The sequence below is a fragment of the Pieris napi genome, chromosome 7 (genome assembly GCF_905475465.1).
Source record: "Pieris napi chromosome 7, ilPieNapi1.2, whole genome shotgun sequence".
Taxonomy (NCBI): domain Eukaryota; kingdom Metazoa; phylum Arthropoda; class Insecta; order Lepidoptera; family Pieridae; genus Pieris; species Pieris napi.
In genome coordinates, this window is record NC_062240.1 from 13156936 (window position 1) to 13178511 (window position 21576).

At 29.8% G+C, this 21576-nt stretch overlaps 1 protein-coding gene across 1 annotated transcript; it reads left to right on the plus strand.

Moving 5' to 3' along the window:
* Positions 1 to 279: 279 nt before the first annotated feature.
* Positions 280 to 20960, plus strand: LOC125050984 (elongation of very long chain fatty acids protein). Its single transcript, XM_047651095.1, has 9 exons — positions 280 to 417; positions 12357 to 12502; positions 13592 to 13699; positions 14791 to 14871; positions 15856 to 15912; positions 16277 to 16382; positions 19093 to 19229; positions 19548 to 19703; positions 19880 to 20960. The coding sequence occupies exons 2-9, from the start codon at positions 12362 to 12364 to the stop codon at positions 20021 to 20023; spliced, it is 930 nt and encodes a 309-aa protein (XP_047507051.1). The 5' UTR covers positions 280 to 417; positions 12357 to 12361; the 3' UTR covers positions 20024 to 20960.
* Positions 20961 to 21576: the final 616 nt, after the last annotated feature.

The following is a 21576-nucleotide window of genomic DNA, read 5'->3' on the forward strand; positions in this document are numbered from 1 at the left end:
TTTTGTATCATCAAAAGGCATCGAAGGGAGATATTTTCAAGAGTAATAATAGACATGGCCAGAATGATCAGTATTTATACAGAACTTTTATTTAAATATAATAACCAGTTAGGACATAATACATGAAACTGTTCTGTGTAACTACACAATATATTTTTTTCTCCCAGGATCCTATAAAAATCATATATCGCATAAAGAATACATATAGATAAAGCACGGCTTTATGGTCCGTAGCAGTTATCATAGTATTCATGACGTCATTTTATTGAGATATATATGTGATAGTCAGCGGCGCGCGCGCACATTGCAAGTGTAGTGATTGCCCAGCATAGGACTTTAGTGCTGATATTTCCAAGTTCATTGTTTTCAGATATAAAAGTAGTGCAACGTAGTGATCATTTGGAAACATAATAAATAGTAAGTACAATAATTTTCAAGTTTGAAGAGATGGTTATGAAAAATGTATTATTCATAGGAAACAACCTTTTTTAGGTTAAGAAATAATAATGTCTTATTATTATTATTAATTATTTGTTTGGCGCTTGGTAGACAGTACCGGTGTCCCCAGAGTTGGTGCTTTCCTCGCTTAACGTATAATTATCGCAATATAGCGAGGAAATGCTGCCAGCGTTAAAGGTACACTGCCACATAGACCAAACTTTTTAAATTGGTATTAATTTTATATTTATTATTATTGTTCATTAAGATATGGCATCGTGAAATTAAAAAGAAGGTTACTGCTTTTTTCAATACATTCTTGATAAATGCCAACAACTACAGACTACGTGAAATAAACAAATATATTTATTTATTTTATTTTTCACATAATTATTATATCTTAACAGTTATTACTAATACGATAGAACTATACAATAATACTGACATCGATTATCTTACAATTAAAATATATATATATACCTAGATCTTATAATTAATAACATAACAAGGAGCTCTTGTGAAGTCAGCCAGTGTACAAACAAATAGGTCTACCTCGATATAAATTTTATTTATTATATGTATCGCTCGCGTGAGAGGACCTTCGCTATAATATAATTAAACATTAATCGTATCTACTCTTCACTTTGAAACCTTAATTAGATAAACAAATGCGAATTCTGACTAATGTTCCGAAGCTTACAAAGAGATTGTTAAATATTTTACTGAAATTCACTTTCTCAAGTAAGTTGGTCTGTACTGACCGTGCACTAGAGAACCATTCATGGGGAAACTTCTGTCAAAGTTTGACGAATCATAAATTATATGCTAAGGATAATTTTACGGCCTTCGTATTGTGAACTATGTTTCCGAAAGCGAAAACTTCATACTTTGTTTCTTTCACTTCATATAAAAAATAATGCTTTAGGAATATTTCGGGTTCCATAAGTCTTTTCATACCTTTTCATGAACATTTAAGAATCAAAATTAATAAGTCCTTAAGTAAAACGATTAAAATTTGTAAGGCTTTGTCTTCATAAAACATTATGAAGACGACGACGTTTTGTGAAATAACAAGGAATGTGATACTCGTCCATCATTAAACAGCTTCCATAGTATTAAATTTAAGGCGTGATTTGATACATTTCCCTATATCTTATAAATTTTTATGCCATTTGCAAACCATTAAAGTTTAGATTAAGACACCGAAGAAAGAAGTTGAAGAGTTAGAAGTTTTGCAACGTTAATGTTTTTGAATAATAATTTATTGCAGAAAATTTGACAGCAACTTCCTCGGTGATATTTAAACAAAAAATTAGTATTTCCTGTGTAATAAAGCGGTGACAACTTCTACTACGACTAGCGGTGCCAACAGTATTGAAGTATTTTATTCATAGTAGTTTATAACCGATCACGGCGGTTCCTAATTCTTAGACCCAAGGAGTTTTTATGTAAATTATATGTCACAGAACGGTCGTCGAACGCATTAATATCAGAAGAGAAATTGCTATTACAGAATAAGCTCTAATAAGTCTTATAATAAATTTGTTTGTGTCGAGTTTATGGTCAAAGAGTTATTAGGTTCAAAACAAGATTTTTGAACTTTGAAACACGGCGTATATAATTATACACGTGCCCACATATATATTAGTTATAAATATTTAATGATGAGACTAAATTTATGCTAGGTACCTAAATTGGTTTTAATTAGTCTCAAGATGATACCTATTATATTTACCAAAAAATGTGTGATATGTATAAATATGCAGTAATATTATTTTAGATATCTCTATGTTCTTTTGGCAGCATCTGTTGAGGTTTAGTGATTTCACAATAAATATCAAAATTCAAATCTAATCAAATGGTTGAAGGATCAGTTGTTGGTATGGCGAATGGCCGAAAGTGATGGCCTTGTGGTTAGGTAATCAATGCTTCTCATATACACTGTGTTATTATAACATAATTTTAGATTTATATAGTATTTATTCGTGTTGAAAGTTCAGTAGTTGCTAATTTTATTGGACACCCGTTACTATATGTTTGATGCAGTCAGCAGTGAAATCCAAAAAGCCTGCCCATCGCTTTATGTTAAATATCTTCATAGATTAATCCTTGACCCGTTCGAATAGGATTTATTATTTAGACTGATCTGTGAGATTCGTCGGATAACGAAGCACCCTAAGAAGTACTTTATATCTTATAACATAGAAACAAAAACAATACATATCTATATTACTTGTGTAAAACATTTATTAGTGCGCAAGCGTTTCGTTCGTTATCAAGAGCATAAAATATTTTATGCATTTCTTTTTTTATTAATAAATATTTGTACGTATTGTCCGGTAATAAATTCGGTATTATATCATTATGTATCTCATTAAATATTCTTAAATATTATTTATGAAATGGCATTTTTTCAATTTTCTTGCTCGGACCATCCAGTAAGTTTTTTAGGTTCCAGTTTCATAAAATTGGGGTAGCGGTTAAATTACAACCTGTTCTCTTTATGTTAAAAATTACAACCTAATTAGTAATAACGTTACGTGTACGTCACCGCAACAGACCCGATAGTATATTACATTGACCCTATCAGAAATGTCGAAAAAAGGGTAAAAATCCAGTTTTTCAACTATTCGAAGTTTGTAGAGCCTTTTTAAATTTGTAATTTCCATGCTGATGCAAACTTTATTGCACGAAAGATTAGCCAATGCTTTAATTTATATAATTGTTTTACTTTTAAATTAGAATCCTACGCAATAAATGTAACTAATAAAATTCAAACGAGATTGTTTTAACGTTCCACGTGTTTGTAATATAAGCTATTGAACAACTAAAAATTTACTAACTAGCGTTTTTCGTTAGTGATCGATTAAATTATGGACACATCAAACTGGTTTTTTTAAAACATTAATGATTTCTTTACTATATTTTATTGATTCATATTCAAACGAACGAAACGATGATTGACATCGTTTTGACGGCTACATTATGTGTTTTCTATGTATTGGTTACAAATCTCGGGAACTCTGCGAAAATTCTGTTAAAGAATGGTTTGAAAACGTGTCTGTTATTTTTGATAACTCGTAATTGTGTTAATAAGAATTTTAAAAGCAAAAAAGTAAAGAGTTTTGCTAGGTTGTCACATCCGATTAACATTTATTAACACGTTTTTAAAATAATTGTACAGTCGACATTTTTGGAAGTCGCAAATTGAATATCATAAAAAGGTGGGTTTTTTGTTTCATGTCATGTATTTCATTCTATCTAATTAATAAGGCCTCGAGATACAAAACTCGTCCTATTCTCGTCGACATTGAACTTCTCTTGTTCAGTTTGTTGCAAAACCACCGCCATACTGCTTTAGCAATAAAAGTATGCTTGACCATTGCATTATAATGTCCTTCACTATTATAGGATACAAATACTACAATAAAAACAACTTCTTTCCTACTTACGTTTCCGCCGTAAGCTAAGATGTGTTTTTATTTTTGTAAAACAAATGCAACAGAAAAATAACTAAATATAAAATAAACATATTTGCCTTTTGTTCTTTTTTGCCTCAATTGCAAACGTATAGTTGCATTTTCTTGTATATACGATTATTTGATTTATATTTTACAAAAGATTCTAGTGCTAAACCTTTTTTGTTAGTGAGATATCAACGCATCGTTACACCTACAAATTAACAATAAATATAATCTAGAAAAATCTTGAATGGGTATTTATGATTAGGACTGAGAGTGATCTGCATCAAATATTTATAACAAATCAACAACAAAAAACATACGTAATAATAACTAGATAACGGGACGTTACATAAATAATAATAACAACAACAAAGAATTAATGCCACTAGGTATTCAAAAAATACAAATGATCACCGAATCCCATTTGGAACCGGTTTTAAAGAACTGGTGTTTTAATATTCCTTCGATTTAATCATCACAGCCACAATTTAAATTTTTTAGATGCCTTCTATTATAAATGCTATATAATTCAATAAATAAATTAGACATAAAGACGTAATGAGATATAAAAACATATTTTTTTTCCCTTTTCGGTTTGTTTCAAGTGTGTAATGCGTGTGTGCTGTGGCTGTAATTGGCCCTGGCTCAGCATTATGCTGAGAAGCAGAATGTTCCACAGCGCTGGTCATTCCGCCAGAGACCACAGCAGCTAGTTTGCGCCTCAGTCGCAAAAAAAGAAAGAAAAGAAAAATTAATAATACTTAGTAGAAAAATAATAATAATATTAGTAAAAGTTAGCAGTGTAAGTAATGAAGTCTTGTGTAAAGGTGTATAGTAAATAAAATTAAATTAAAAGGTAAAAATAAGAATAATTGTTAAGAAGTAGTTAAATATATTTTTTTTGGGCGGATAAAAACTAGATTTCAAGGGATATTTGTTGAGTTAGTAGATACATCTTATAGCTGAGACTAAAATTTGACTTTAATTGAAGACTCTTCAGCGGAGGAGGGATATCATTCCAACACTTCGTTACGCCATATTTAAAACTCCCACAAAATGAAGCCATTGATGCTGGGGAATGGCGAGCTCCTGAGTACAACTCCTAACATGGTGATTGTTTTTTTATTTTATTGGCATTAATACGCCAGAAAAATTAAAGTACAAACTGAAGCTAGTAATGTGCTGGTGTGTATTTAGGTAATATCAAAATAAACTGCGCTTACCATACAAACCGTTTGCGAGGCGTTGGGAGTATTGACAAACAACCCCCCTCACATATATAGGAAAGAGGCCTATGTCCAGCAGGGGATGTCCACAATTGCATGCAATTCCTTTTCATTCACCTCCATTGCATGCAATTCCTTTTCGCCACTTCAGAAAATATTTTTTTTTATGATGGCTTTGTTTTATTTGTAAGTCTTCTGTTATCCATATTAACTGCCATTTTACTCTATTATCTTTTAACTATATGTAGTGAATGTACTTGAACACCTCATTAGTCTTCAATTTATATTCACTTCATACCTCATAATATTTATTTACAGTTCGTTACCTTAAACAAACATATTATAAAAAAAACAGGTTACATAAGTTATTGTACAACGGTCGGCTTTTTCGCTAACAAGCGATTTCTTCCAAGCAACCCTCGTATGGAAAAATAAAAAAAGACACACCTACAGAGGGTACAAGTGCAAAAAAATTACAAAAAAACACGTAACACTAACTAAAATCTGAAAAAAAATATAATTATAATAATAATTATTATTATGATAGTAAAAATGTAAAATGTAATCTTGGCTTTAATGAGTCATAATTAATATATATAAGTAGCTAATTAGGCAGAAGATAAATGCTTAAAAAGATTCTTAATTAAATGGTCGGTGGTTGGGTGGATGGTTAAATGAGATTGCGTGATATCAAGAGGTAAGGAGTTCTAAAGCAGGATACTTGGCACAGTAAACGAGGACTGATAGAATATATTTTTATGAGTAGGGCATTCATGTTTCACGCATAATACTAATAATCCTTGTTTATTATAATTCAATGTTCTCATTCATAGCAGCGTCAACTATTAAAAGTTTACTTAATATCCAGTCGAGAGCCGGAAAAGTTTCCATTTGCGACAATATCGTCACGTAAATGTCCATACTTGAGAATGTCCTTGCTGCATGTTTGTTTAGGAAATAGAATTCCAACCAGTGCTCATTAAAATTAATAAGGTTTCCTAAATAGTTATAAAAAGGTGTTTTGTTTTAACTGTGCCTTTAGACGGAACTGTTTACTTGTAACTTGTACTTTATAAAAAATAAGGTTTTTGTACAGACACTTATGTAACAATAGAAATATTATCATACGCAAACGGGTAATTCGTTTGGTAACTTGTTTTATTTGTACACCTATAAAGAAATACAATGATATTGTTTGGAATAAATTTGAGAAATTTGTATATTCGAGAAGATTGTAAAGGTACATTTTTTTCCTCGAAATTACTGTTGCAATTTATATTTCATTATGCTTTCATATTTAAAATTTTACTATATTTTTATTGGAATAATATTTACGCAAGGCCCAGAGTACGTAAGTGCTTTGTCTACGAGTAAAATTATGAATATGTAAAATATTTATATGTATTACATTACAATTGAGCAATCTTGCTTAAATATCGTGAGGTCGTAGGTTCGAATCACGGCTGTGCACCAATGGTATTTTCTTTTTATGCGCGCAATAAGCACATGCACCTACAGTGAAGGCAAACATCAGGAAACCGGTATGTGTCAAACCAAAAAATCTATGGCATGTGTCACATACAGAAGACTGACCATCTACTTGTCTATAAAAAGAAAATGATCGAAAAAAAGGATGTCATCTGAGGCCAAGGCCCATATAGGGTTGTATCGCCACTAGATTATTATAGACGATTGGACGATGTACTTTTAATGACTCACATATAAAGGAATAATTATTATTTTTAATTAATCTATTTCGTCTCGCTATCTTCACCGAAGATTAAGATGTATGTCACTTAGTTCCTCGAGCGAAATACGTGAAAGAAAAATAAATCCGATTAATTAAAAATTTGATTTAGTTTTACATTAGTTTACAACCTTCAAGAGTGATGTTACCGTTAAGTTCAAAAACACGTTAAAAGCTTTATAGGTAGCAATTAAATGGTCACTAAACTTTTTATCGATAATTTTAATATATCGCGATAGGCTAGGTTCGATTCTCAGCCGAACAGTATCGTTTACTAGTAAGCTAATTATCCATCTACTTACCAAAAAATGTTACAATAATCAAGGTTATTTTTATTATATAACATAGAACGAATGCTTGAAAAATCATTATAAACATAACACGAAACATTATTATAATACGCTGTTTGTATTCACGACGTCGATGAAAAACCATTTTATTGACAGTAAAGTACGTATGTATGTAAACATAGGTTACACAAAGAATAGATACTGAAATAGTATTCTGTGTTATAAAAATTCCTTATATCAATTTTGTTAAACTATCTTGTTTGTCGTCTATAGCGATTCAGAGTAGTATTTTTTAGGTGATCTTTCAGATGTTTCTTAAACAAAGAACATCTTTAGCTTCTTAGTTAGCGAACATTCGAAAGTGTCCTGTAGGTATATTCAATCATTGTTTATTTATATTGACGTTTTTATGTTAGTGCCATCTCAAGAGGCCAATGCGAGGTTGGACGGTTCAAAAATCAAATGTCTCAGTTGTGTAATTAAAATTTATGTTTATAAAAAAGTTAATTTGTACCATTTCTAGTTCTTTAATGTAGCATAATTAATGTTACGATACTGGTCGTGTGAAAATAGTAAACAATTATAGTGGTTGCACTAGTCTTTCCAGATACCATGTTTTTCATATTTCCCGGAGGAAATCATAGACACATATTATGAAATCTTTTGTCTTAGCAATTAGTGATAAATACAGTTCATTGTTATGTTTTTATTGGTCAGGCGATCTGAAACTGGTTCAAAATTATAGACATAAATCCTTTGTTGACTTGATTGAAATTGCGTAAAATAAAAAATACGTCCAATATCAATGTAATTGGTTATTAACAGTATAATTGAAAAGGAATATTTTGTTTAATACATTAATTTGAAGCGAATGAGCGGTTTTTTTTCTACTTGTGTAGGTCTTACTGAACAATCAAATGAATGAGAATATCAATGGCTATTTGCATAAAGAAAAAAATACTGCAAACAGCGTGATTTCATAAAGAATCAATGACTATTAAAAATGCCACGGAGTAATTCTTTAAGACACCGTATTTTGACCTATACCTTAAACGTCGCGAGACCCTTTACCTTATTATTTACATAGTTTGTAACAATATATCAGTAATTAAAACAAAATTAGCTTTATCGAGTCCAAGATAATGATTATCTTTAGTAAACACACGAAATATGAATAATTTATCACCCTTAAATATGTATATAAATTAAAATAATGATTACTTGTGCATAATGTATTAGGAACCATATGCGTAGAGAAAGATTTGCAAGTAATGTCAGGGCCGTCGTCCTAGTAGACCATGAGTCAATGTTGTAGTGTCGCGGTCGACTGTAATTGTATCGTGTATATGCCGAGCCAGTACTCGCCTAATGCGTAATAAATACTAGCTCCATAATAAACTGTGCCGCATTCTACTGCTTCCAAAATAAACTACAGTCAGTCTAACACACCCGCTATGTGACAGACTGAGTGTGTTTATGTAAAATTAAGCAATACAACTGAAAATAGTAGATTTTGGAAACCATCTAAAACGTATTTTTTTTTATATCGAACAAGACTCCCTGAAAATTAAAATAATAAAGCGTGCGATTTTTGATCCCGAAGTTGGCGTTAATAATCTATTTGTTAACAACGGCGTTTTATACCAATTGATTCGTGCGTCTAAGGTGAAGCGAAAACATCGTGAGGAAACCGAAGTTTCTCATTCTCAAAAATCATGTATAGCACGAAAATAATCACCCTCTTGGCTTAAAATTATCAATAAAACAGATGCTGAAAAGACTTTGTGTGTGCATACTGTTTTATCAGGGCCGAGAAATAATCTTGTGTACTTAAATATATCTTAAGCTCGTATACCCTTACATTTTTTAATCTCACGTAAATTGGTCTTACGAACATTCATGAATTTAATGAGCAGATAATGTAGTGAATACGACATGTATATGGATATATATTTATGCGAGTGATATCCGAGTACGTATTTACTTTTATTTATAATTTTTATATAAATTCTGTTAATAAATATTGGTGTCATGCTAGCCGCTACTCGTTTAAATTTAAAGTTTAATGTTTAAACTTTAGAAACGTGATTGCAGAGTTTTCATTACATAATACGCAGGAGGTGAAATATCAAGGTTTCTATAGTATTGTCATAAATTGTTTTGAGCGATACTTAAAATTTACGATTTCATTAACTATCTATTCTTAAATAAAAGACACGATTTCTTCTCCAAAATCACTATTTTCTTAATTGAAAACGTTTGGTCTGATGAAACTGTAAATATTTTAACCAATTTAAAAACTATTATGTAATACATTGGACCATGGCACGAATTTGAAGTTCATTGGTGATATTGTAATAGCAATTTTAAGCAAAAGTGAATAATTATGCATTTATCAGTTCTTAAGAAAGAATTTAAAACTAAAAGGTTTCATGGAGTTATTTTTTGCATCACACAGACACCAATAGTTCTTGTTTAATTGTTATATGAAATTATAAAATTTAAGTTTTATGCAATATAACGTTATATAATGTAGAAGTTTGTGGAACAATGAAATACATATTTATGAAATAATCGTGTAGTATGAATCTATGATTTTCTCTTAAAACATGTCTTTTGTCATAAACATATGACACTGTCATGTACTCGTGCATAGTAATTAAATTTCGTTTGACAGATCAAAAGTCAGAGAGGCAAAACAAGCAAAACAATTTCTAAAATGACTCCAAAATTAAATATAATCGTTATAATGGTAGAAAATAATGGTTATAAGTGAAATACGCGCTACGTTTTGGCATCCATTAATTATCATTTTTTAACACTGAAGGTTTGATATCTTATTCCTATTTTTTATATTTAAACAAAGATACTATACGATGTTATTGTTCAATGATTTTTACACGTCCCAACCTTTTCTTGGTATAACTTAACAAGGATATTTTGATATCAATAGAGGAACATTAACTCTTTCTGCTCTAGTAGACGTTACTGTAACTAACGACTTCATCGTACTTCTTGTACTTCATTGTACTTCATCGAGGCACTCTCTACAATGATTATACTAATTATTATCCAAACTAGTAGTACACTACTCACAATGAAATTAGTCATCTCTGTCACCAAGATAAATTATAACAGTGTAAACATTTTTTTTTTAAAGTTCTCACATCGGATAAGCAGATAATCTCCTAGATGGGATTGTGTACAGTTGTGTGTACAGACGTAGGCGAACTTTGGGGATGTATGTCTGATAACACCGAAGTATTGCAGACTTAGTCGCTGGGCTGCTATTAATTGTTTTAAAGCTATTAATTATAAAAAAGTGCGTGCGTACAAAGTACACATGTCAGAAGTGAAACTTCTTTGGTAAACTCATTTTTACCTCTTGTTCATATTTCTACAAATCTAAAACTTTAGATTTCTGAGACTTAGAGGGAGGGAAAAAGGAAGATATGTTAGGAATTTAATTAATTAAATTGTCATTAAAATATTAAGTGTCGAAAATTAATACAAATAATATTTTTTTTTAAATTTATTTCTTCGATAATATAAACACGTGGCATTTTAATTTACAATTCGTCATTTGAGATTTCAATAAATTATTTTGCATAAAATATAAAATACTAATATTTCATAAATTTTCTTTACGAAATTTTAATTTTAAACATAGAATTTCTATAATGTAATTCGCCCTTCTCACTCTCTCTCAATCGGTCTCAATCGCTATCTCCCTTTTCTTCGACAAAAACGCTGCACATCTTTGTGACGTTTTTTGACTCCAAAAATGAAGAACAACAATAACTCGATATGTACAGAAAAATCTTTCACAGAAATAATTTAGATTAGACTAGTACTGTGAATCATTGTTATCACGGAAAACATTCAAGTAATTAGCTTAACTTCCCTTCCATGACGTAGGCATTTAATAAATGCATAAACCATATACAGTTAAACGTTCGATGTTTATTTATTAGGTAAGGTTAGGTTTTATAATCACAACAATATCGCCTTCTTCGTGAGTTGTAATATTCCACTTATTTTAAAGTAGTTATTGTTTTAATTGAGGTAAATAAATCACCTTGCATCGACCGTTATTTCAAATGCATGAAACTTATTCGTAAACTCATGTTAAATTGTTTGCCAATTTAGTTATCGTCTAATAATGGAACGTAATGAAGAAAAAAAGTGTGTAAATCCAGTTCCAATGTCGCTCCTATGATGATGAAAAAAATGAACCTGCTTCTTTGCGTTTAGCAACTGTTTCGTGAAGTAACAAGGATTTTCCAAGTTTATTTTTACATAGAAATTCCGTAGAGTATAACTCCCGAGGAATGTAATAGTAGAACTTAAAAAGTTGTAGAAGCATTGAAATTTCGTGTGGGAATTCAAATTTATAATGAATCATCAACTTATATTTTATATTTTTTTAGCGGTAACCTTCAATTTACAAAGAAACCGGAAATAATAAAAAATAATAAGCTAATATTTTTGAACGATGTGGTATTTTTTTATCAACTGCTTTTATTGTTATTTGCCGTGACTTTTTTTGGTATTTTAAAACTAAACAGACTGTCAAATTGATACTATCTACTTGTTTATAAAAGCACATATTATAATGGTGTAAAAACAACTTGAATTCTTGCCGGGATGCATACCTTTTACAATAAATCTCTACACATTATCACTCAAATTCTAAAGATAAATTATGACAGTTTAATAATAATTTGTTGATAAAACTTTTTCTTCGCGTGTGCTTGACCCCATTCTACGGTCATGAAGTAATAACAAGTTAAGCTGTGAGGTATTTTTGCACTTGGTATCAATATTTTTTATATCTATTAAATAAAATTACAACGAAAATAGGGGTACGTAGTAATAGTACGTATAATAAAAGTAATGTCTTAATTTTCGGCAACTCTAATAAAATACTGTCATAAATCTTGCTTTCATTTCCATCTAATTTACCCTGACATGGATTATAATACTGTTATCAGAACAAGAAATTGTAAAATACATCAATTAATACTCCTTTATTTATTAGGTAAACAGACAGATCACTATAGTAGAAACTGAAAAAAATGAAATAAATTTATCTCTTCAGCATAAAAATATCAAATATATTATATCGACGGTAATTCCTTGTTTAATATTTGATTTAAAATTTAACTAAAAGTTGTTCTATTTGTTACAGATAAAATGGACATAATAAACCGAATAGTCGACGGTTATCATGACCTCATGGACAACAAAAGTGACCAGAGAGTGAAAGATTGGTTCCTAATGTCTTCACCTTTCCCCACATTATGCATCTGTCTCACATATGTTTTCGTAGTAAAGGTAACGACAATTTCACATAATTAAGGTCAACAATATTATTTTAATAAGAAAACGCGAACTTTTAAAACAAAAGAATCCTAATACAATATTTATAATAAGTCTTTGTAATATTAGTGTTAATTAATTTACTTTTTGAAGTTTAAAAAACATATTACGAGAGTGGTTTAACAGGTTTGGCATTCCAATGGCGATGTTAATGTAATTTTATAAGATAGCGAGCCGGTAAAAGCTTCATATATTTCAAGGGCGCTTTTGCAGGTTGTGTCTATATGTTAATATTCTTAAGTCTTACGAAAAACAGTTTTAAACGTAATTTTTTTTTGTCTCGTTGTAAAAACGATATTTAGAAGAATTTTAACTATATTTTATTGAGACTAAGACTAACAGTAAGAGTAAATGTAATGTATCTTATCTGTTCGAGGGACGGGATTTTCAACAGAATAAAAAAAACATTGAAACATAAGAAAAATATGTGGATTCTGACATTAACTTAATACTATTACAATAGAAAAATTATTAATATAAAAATTAAACTAAGAACATAATATAAACAAAACAAAAAACATAAATTCTTTATAACAAAGCTTTATATAACAAATTATAAATAATGCAATTCTTTTGAATTCAGCCTGTGTGCCACTAAATATATCTGTCTAACATGAAATAATATTAAGGGTGCGCAATACACGCGTAAATGGTGCTTTCTTAGGTAAACTTTGTCCGCACTCGCGGCACTTCAAGCAATTGCGACCGATAACTTCGCCGATTGTGATTATTTGGCACAGGCAGCACGTCTTTCCAAAATTTCCACATTATATATTCTACCTTACCCTAAAAAATATAATGTGATATTAGGAATATTTCTCTCCTTACCTAGTTGTATCCTACCATAGCCAACACAAACAAAGCCTTTATCAAAATCTTTATTTAGCAAACGGTGTAAAAAAAATAGATGGAATTTTTTAATTTTTGCTTATGAGGTGCGCGTTGAAGTCTTTTATAGTATACGTACACATACAAGGGGCGTTTATATAAAAAATAATGTTCTTAAATACATATTTATGTTTCATAAATTATTATTTTTTACAGGTAATAGGTCCACAATTTATGAAAAACCGGAAGCCCTTCGACCTAACACGCGTGTTGATTTGGTACAACCTATTTCAAGTAATCTTCAGCGCATGGCTGTTTTACGAAGTAAGTGAATTATATTTAGATATCTAAAACCTTGACATTACCTTTACTGGAAAATAACTTTAAATCTGGGACTTTAATTGTATAAAGGAAGTTTTAACTTTGTTTTTATTTGGCTTATTTATATTCTGTTTGTTTAATAACTTGTCTTAATAACAAATAAAACGTCTTTTTAAATGTAAAGTATTAAAACGTGTATTATTTTCATCAACAATTATTAAGCCAAGTACATGTTAAAAAAATAGGTTTGGATGACGGTAATTTATACGCTTTTCGTTATGGTCATAAAGTTGATGATCATCATCATTTTATTTATTTAAATAAAAATAAAGAATTTTATAAAACCTCGTGTAACATATAATAAAGGACAATAATTACCATAATGGTATAGATTGATAAAGATTACCTATGTATGTGACGCGCACTTGTTCTATCTTCATTTACATTTTTTACTCGTACAAAAGGAATTTTTGCATAAATCATGATTCATCATTACTCGCTTAATTATGTCGTTATCCCGAAGAAAATATATCTGGAAGATAAATGATTATTTTATATACAATTTATAGCAATATAAAAACAATCATAGAGTCCACACCCATGCTAAGCACATTAACAGCCAAATTTTAATTTTTATTCAAAAATCAAAATCAGTTTTTATTCATATAGGTAACAAGAAAGGTATATATGAAATGATTTTTATTTTACATTAACTGCCAGTTGACATATCAAGGGCGTAGAATGGAAAAGAAGAACGGGCAATAAACTCTCCGCCACTCTTTTTAATCGCCAAGTTTTTTGTTTTACACAATGTTTGTAAGTAGCTGCAACAACACAACATGACTGCTTAAGTAATAAATAATATATAATAAATTAAAAACAAGGATTTGTCCTCTATCAGTAGTAGGCATGGTGAAATAGGAGCACGCACTTACATTCTCGTGAGATCAACAAGCATTATATAAGATACATAAAATTTAGTTCGTTGTTTTTAATTACGTTCTCTACTTCCATTTTGGGAAGTTACGATGTTTGTGCCTTGTCTGCCTTGCCTTGTATGTTTGAGTCTCGATAATCTTCTTATCTTCTTTCAGAGTGTGCTCAGTGGATGGTTCTGGTCTCATAGTTTTAGATGCCAACCCGTAGACTACTCTAGAACTCCACATGCTATGAGAGTGAGTAATTTTTAAATACAATAATAATATAATTTATACGATGGATTGCGTGGGACATCATTCTTATATATGTGATATACATAGGTATATATAGATTATAGATATAAAAGTATAAACACGTATGATATTCTAATGCATGAGGTATTACTAAAACCTTTACTCTATATAATAATTCAAATGTAAATTACTTGTTGTGGGTCATTTGTATACTAATTGCTATTATATTCTCGCTCACCTTCAAAACTGCATGTCGCAACTTCGTTCAGTAAACTTTTTCTTCTAGTAGTCCAGCAGTTTTTTTTAGAAAAAGCGACAGATGAACATGTATCTGTGCTTTTTAAAACGTTTTAAACCTTTATTTTTTGAAACATTATATGTATATATATATATATATATAACCAGAACCTTTAAGCAATTAGATTAAATAAACCAGTTGGTGATAATTACACAAGGAAGTAATGACTATAAGTATGTAGAAATCTAAAATAATCGTATGATTTAAATATAAATTTTTAAAATTTATTTTTCAGTTTAAGATAATAATTTAAATCAATAAGGAAGTATTAGAATAACAACTTTATATGAATTAATGCCCTACCGGATGTCCTTAGAATATTGTAATTTAATACAGACTATATAATCATTGTTGTCACTATAATTTTTACGCCATGAAGTTAGGACAAAGTCGTTATAATTATTATATTTGAATGACAAGCATAAGCTAAACAACTAGACATTTAAATATATATATATATATAAATACCTATACACCATCGTTTTTGTGCGTAATTTTTTGGGACTCCAAAAAGAATAAAGGTCAACATTTTCCCTTTGTTTGTCCCAAATAAATAAAAAAAAATTACTTGCTGCGCTGGCGCAGCGACCCAAAGTGAGTCTTGGCTACCGAAATAAGAGAACGCCTCTATCGCTTGCCAATCGGGCACTTGGCGTAAAAAATAACTTAAACTATTTTTTATTTTACAGACAGTAGCTGGTTGTTGGTGGTATTACTTCTCGAAGTTTACAGAATTCTTCGACACGGTAAGGGAAACTAATTTTATGATGACAAAATAGGACGCAATCAGCAAATTAACAGATACATATAATTACGATAAAAAGGATATACATATAGTGCAGTTTATGTAAATTTATATAATTATACGAAACGAAACTTTAATAGTGGCTATTCTTAACCGGATTTTCCGCTTAAAAAACAGACATCTTCGGGAAAATTAGAACTTGTATGTTAAATTATTGCAAAATTGCCATAATGCTGCGATACGATACGGTAGCAGTTATGCTACGTATGACCACAAATTGATCATAATGGTCTCCTAAACCTCTGTGTATATTATTACAATAAATCATTTAATAAAATGTTATATAATAAGTTTTTAATTTTCAGTTCTTCTTCATATTACGGAAGAAGTTTGATCATGTATCGAAGTTGCACGTCATTCATCACGGCATCATGCCTATGTCTGTCTGGTTTGGAGTCAAGTTCACACCTGGTAAGTGAATTTACAAGTTTTTATTCTAATCCTATATTAGAGTCTCGAAAATAATGTTTGAATTGAAGATATTTGTTGCCTAGTAATAAACATTATAATTTAAGCCGTTAAGTAGTTTGTTGCACACAATGTCAGAATGAGAAAATAAAACGATAATAAATAATACTTAATTTTATAATTTACGGAGATGTTGAGAATTATCTGATGATGACGCATATTTTTTTACATGGGAGTAATTTTTTACATGGAAAAATCGAATAATTTAATTTTTTATTGCTACAACTCAAATATGACTGATTATACGTTATAGTTAAAATATTCCTGTCTACAAAGATAAGATATATTGAAGTGGACTCAATATAATAAGTATGCTATTTATAGTTAATAATGCTTGTATTTCGCTGTTCTCATTAATTACGTTTGTTAGGCCTTTTTATTCTATTTAAAATTTTATGTATTAATATATTTTTTTATTGAAGTGAAAACTTCTTTAGCGGCGTTTTATATTATCTACACATTTGTATATTGCAATGTATAATTTTATTAAATATATCAAGGAATAAACATTTAAACTTCAAGTCATATTTAATAATTAGAACGAAGGCCTTGATAGTAAAAGCCTCTCTTTCATAACACAGTCATAGAATTTGTCTATCTTTCTCGACATTTTAGGAATAATAGCTACATTTATAAAAACGTCACAGTTCAACAAGTACACTATACAAAAAGTGCTGGTAACAACACTTCACTTCATGAGTGGTTTTATTTCATAGAGCCTTATACAGAATGAAGGTTACCATTATTAAGAATACATCTTCAAACATCGTCGACAGCCTTAAAATAGCTAATCCTCAACAAGAAAAAAATAAAGAAATAAGTATGAGAATATTTATATGAAAAGGAGTCAAACTTTTAGTACTGATGTAAATTTAAAATGAATAATATGTTTACCAAGCAAATAACATGTAAATAACGAATTACATGTTGTGTCAGGATAGTTACATTTAAATTAAGAATACACAGGTGCGGAATAGTAAATTTTAACTGATAATCAAAAAGTTAGTTACATAAGTATCACTATATTTGTAAATACTATCAGTAATTTAATTAGGTTAACTTTAAGGGTAATAAATTCCGTGAAGATAAATATATGTAGAGTGTAACTACACTTATCATCTTACATAAAGTAAAATAGAATTACACTATCATATAAAATAAAACTATGAAACACAGGATTGAGATGTGAGATTGCACAATTTACAGACTATCGCGAACACTTGACACACATCGTCGATGTTATCTCACGTTTGCTTTAATCGTATAGACATGAGTTTGTTGCATAGTGTATAGCTAGTGTTTGAACCCACGACCTAAAGGTTTGCGAGTTGCACACTGTATCATATACATAAGTTTTTGCCTTTTCTTATTATTATATAACACGGCAGTAAGGATATGCACATTATTTATTTTTATCGAACACATATTATTTGTAAAATACATATTTACTCTTTGGTTTATATTTACTAATCAAACTTATAATATTTGATCAACAATTGTGACAGAGAGATTATTTAACTTAACAATTTTCTACATTCATTGATCGAAACATCAACTAAGGTATACAGGGACCAAGCTTTTTATATTTATTTTAGTTTTTTTATGTATCAATTTAAATGTTTTTTTTTATTACTACTGGGTAGGTTAAGAATATTGTATAATTATAGCCCTTTATATTTGATATAAGATTTTAGGGCTGACATTAAAATAATAGGCACAGAAAAGGACCACAACTTGAATAGCATTATAAGTAATTTGCAATATTTATAATTAAGATATAAACGCACAATATGTTCTCTGTATCTATGTTTGTAAAAAAATATATTGTATAAAAAAAAGTTAATTATCGTTTTAACTCTAACAAAATAAATTTAAACTTAATAAGTGGCCGAGAGAGCTTGATGCCGTCACGATGAATTTAAATATAATAAAAAACCTACTTATCTAATATTTATACAGCATAGTGCTAATTTATCAGATTTTTTCAAGTTTTTTTATTGTAATTAGTAATTTTCTGTATTTCCATTTACGCATTACTGTTTTTATATAATCGATAACAACCTTGATCAGACATATACTTTCGAGATATTATTCTTTATTATTCTATAAGTAATAATCATAATATTATACATGGCAATTATTTACACGATTTTATCATGGAAAATACCATAATTAGATCAGTACAATCTGCAAAAATAACTCAAGCAAAAGTGATTTAGGAAGTCGGTGGAAGAATTGTAATTTTATTCGTACTTGTAACACTTGTTAATAGAAGTTATATGCGTAATAAATAAACGATGTCAATGTTAATCAATTTTTTTATATTTAATACAACTTGAATACACGTGGTTAATATTTAATGCCTTCATAGGCTTGTTTGGCTTTTTATTAGTACATATCAGTGAAGTTGCAACATAATACACACAATGTATTTATGTAAAGAGAGAATTTAACAAGAACATTGCAAAAGCAAACACTTAAAAAAAGTATTCTGGAGTTATATTTTATTTAAAATACCAAATTGTATTCTTAATAAAGGCAGCTTCTGCTTGATCTAGTTTAATTACAGCGTTGTTTTTTTTTTCTATATGAATGTGGAAATTTATTAGATGTCTGTAAGATAGATATTTACTTAATAATGTTTTATTTACAGGCGGTCACTCGACGTTCTTCGGAATGCTGAACACGTTCGTACATATCGTTATGTACTCGTACTACCTCCTGGCAGCCCTAGGTCCTAAGGTTCAGAAGTACCTCTGGTGGAAAAAGTACATCACAGTAATACAAATGGTAACTATCAGCATAGGATTTTCCGACGGGAAATTACTTGTGGTCAATGCTATATATATTATAATTGTCAGATATAATTGGTAATTTCACCGCAAGTTAGAATATTAACAATGCATACATTAGGTTTAAAAAGCTTGAAAATCCTATTGAGGAATAAGTGATCGTTGGATTTGTTGCATAATTATCATTTATTTAGTATATAATTACTTCGGAGACTATAGAGTAATTGACGTAATTTTTGCATATGACTATCGCTAGGATTTAGTGTTCACATTCGTAATGGAAAACCTATTAAAAATCAAAAATTTTGATAAACAGATTCAGTTCGTGCTGGTGTTCTTACATGCCTTCCAACTTCTCTTTATCGACTGCGACTACCCCCGAGCCTTCGTCTGGTGGATCGGAATGCACGCTGTCCTCTTCTACTATCTATTCTCTGATTTCTATAAACAGGCTTATCTTAAGAAAGCCAAGGTAAGTTTCTGACTCGTAAATGATTTCCTAATTTAGTTTTGAATCATGTATGAGTGTCATGCACGAGTTAAGGCTCTTTGACTCAATAGAGGTGCATTATTTAAAGCGGAATTAAGTATGTATATATAATGAAATTAAAAACATATTTGTATTGTAAATCAATGTGCTTGTTGCAGAGGGCGAAAGCTGCAGAAAACTTAATAGCGGAAGATAAGTCAGACTCAAAAGACAGAGTTTTGCCTCTTCTCAATGGCTTCAGCAATGGATCCACGCTGGGTGATGTTCGGCAAAGAGTGGCAGGCGCTGTTGCATCACAATAGATGTTATTTGTTAATAAAATACCACCTACCTTATTCGGGGAAACACTTGCAATCTCAAATAAGGAAAGCTCAATTAGTTAAGGGATAGTTTACTTTGCCTCAGATGTTAGACGACGATCGACGATGAAAATATTAAAAGAATGTGGTACAAAGCTTTCGATGCGACTATTAGGCCAGTAAATCAAAACCTATCTCAAATTGAGATAAAATAGTTGTCAGGGACAAAACTACTTATAAATGTAAGCTATGGTATAAGGGCCTCAAGGCGGCTCCCTCTAATCGGTTGTTAGCTTTTTTAAAGAATGTTCAATGGTTTTAATGAAACTATGTATGTTTTATCAATAGGAAAGATACAAGGCGTTTTAATAGTTACAGGATATCGCCAAAAAATTATACTGTCTTTGGTTTATGTAAGTAAATTAAAAATCTTGATCTGAAAAATTTTCTTCAACGAAAGTAAACAAGAATTTATTAATCCTGTGGGACCACCACAATAGCTGATAAGATTCATTGCTAAGTGTTAAGAAGTTTTACATAATTATCATAAAATGAATAATTTTTCCATCTGATTTTCGTATTATTATTTAAACCTTATTGTGAAATTTCTGGAAATTATCTAAGAATGAGGATATTGTTCAAGGATATTGAAATTACTAAATACTTATATAATAATAATCATTATTCTCACAAATGCAGATTTTTCCTTTAAGTTTCCTTGTTTAGAGAAGGAAGAAGCGGTTGCATAGGTCTTTCGTTATTCATCAGCTATTAAAACTGTTTACTGTTCATTTGGATAAAATTTCTAGAAACCTTTAAGGTGTGAGAGAATCTCAGGTGTCATAATGTAGTGATTGCATTTGGTGTAAATATTTATATATAGTAAAAGCCTCTTTTTGAAAAATGTTTTCATATTATTTATGACAATATCAGACTTAGATTTGCTAAAGTGACCTTTGGCACTTGCTATTGATAAAAAGTTTATACGTTAATGTAAAAAATACATAGGTATTAAAGTACAAACAAACTTTTTTACAAACTCTTAAAACGTGAATCAAAGTCCAACCGAAACTGACAATTTATGGTTGCACAATTTAATTTATATTTCAGTCAAAAAAAAATAGTGTAAAGCATATTTGATCAAGGAGGCATTTTAATTGTAGTTACGTAAGTAGAATTAGTTATTAGTTATAGGTTTTGTCAAAAGTATGGTTTGATAAGAAATGTAACAAGATTTGACAAAAAATATAACTCGATAAATGTACAACTTTGTGATACCTATTTAATTAAAATAATTACAACACATGTGGTACTTTTATTAAGACACTAATTTTCAAATAAGTGAAAACCAAAATGAAGAGTACTTATACACCGAATTGTTTATATTTTCATCTGATCTAAGGGTCAGTCTTAGGAGTTGTTTGCCTGGCGTCGGTGTCCATTGACGATTACAACAGGTATTTCATAGGCAAAATGAAAAATATATCAACTTTAATATCACTAATAGTGTGTCAAATGACCATTTTAATTTACTCACTTATCAAGAAGAGAAGATA

Coding starts and splice junctions, on each gene's coding strand:
- LOC125050984 (XM_047651095.1), top strand. CDS start 12,362: ATGGACATAATAAACCGAATAGTCGACGGTTATCATGACCTCATGGAC. Junction 13,700..14,790: donor GCGCATGGCTGTTTTACGAA/GTAAGTGAATTA, acceptor ATCTTCTTTCAG/AGTGTGCTCAGTGGATGGTT. Junction 16,383..19,092: donor TGGAGTCAAGTTCACACCTG/GTAAGTGAATTT, acceptor TTTTATTTACAG/GCGGTCACTCGACGTTCTTC.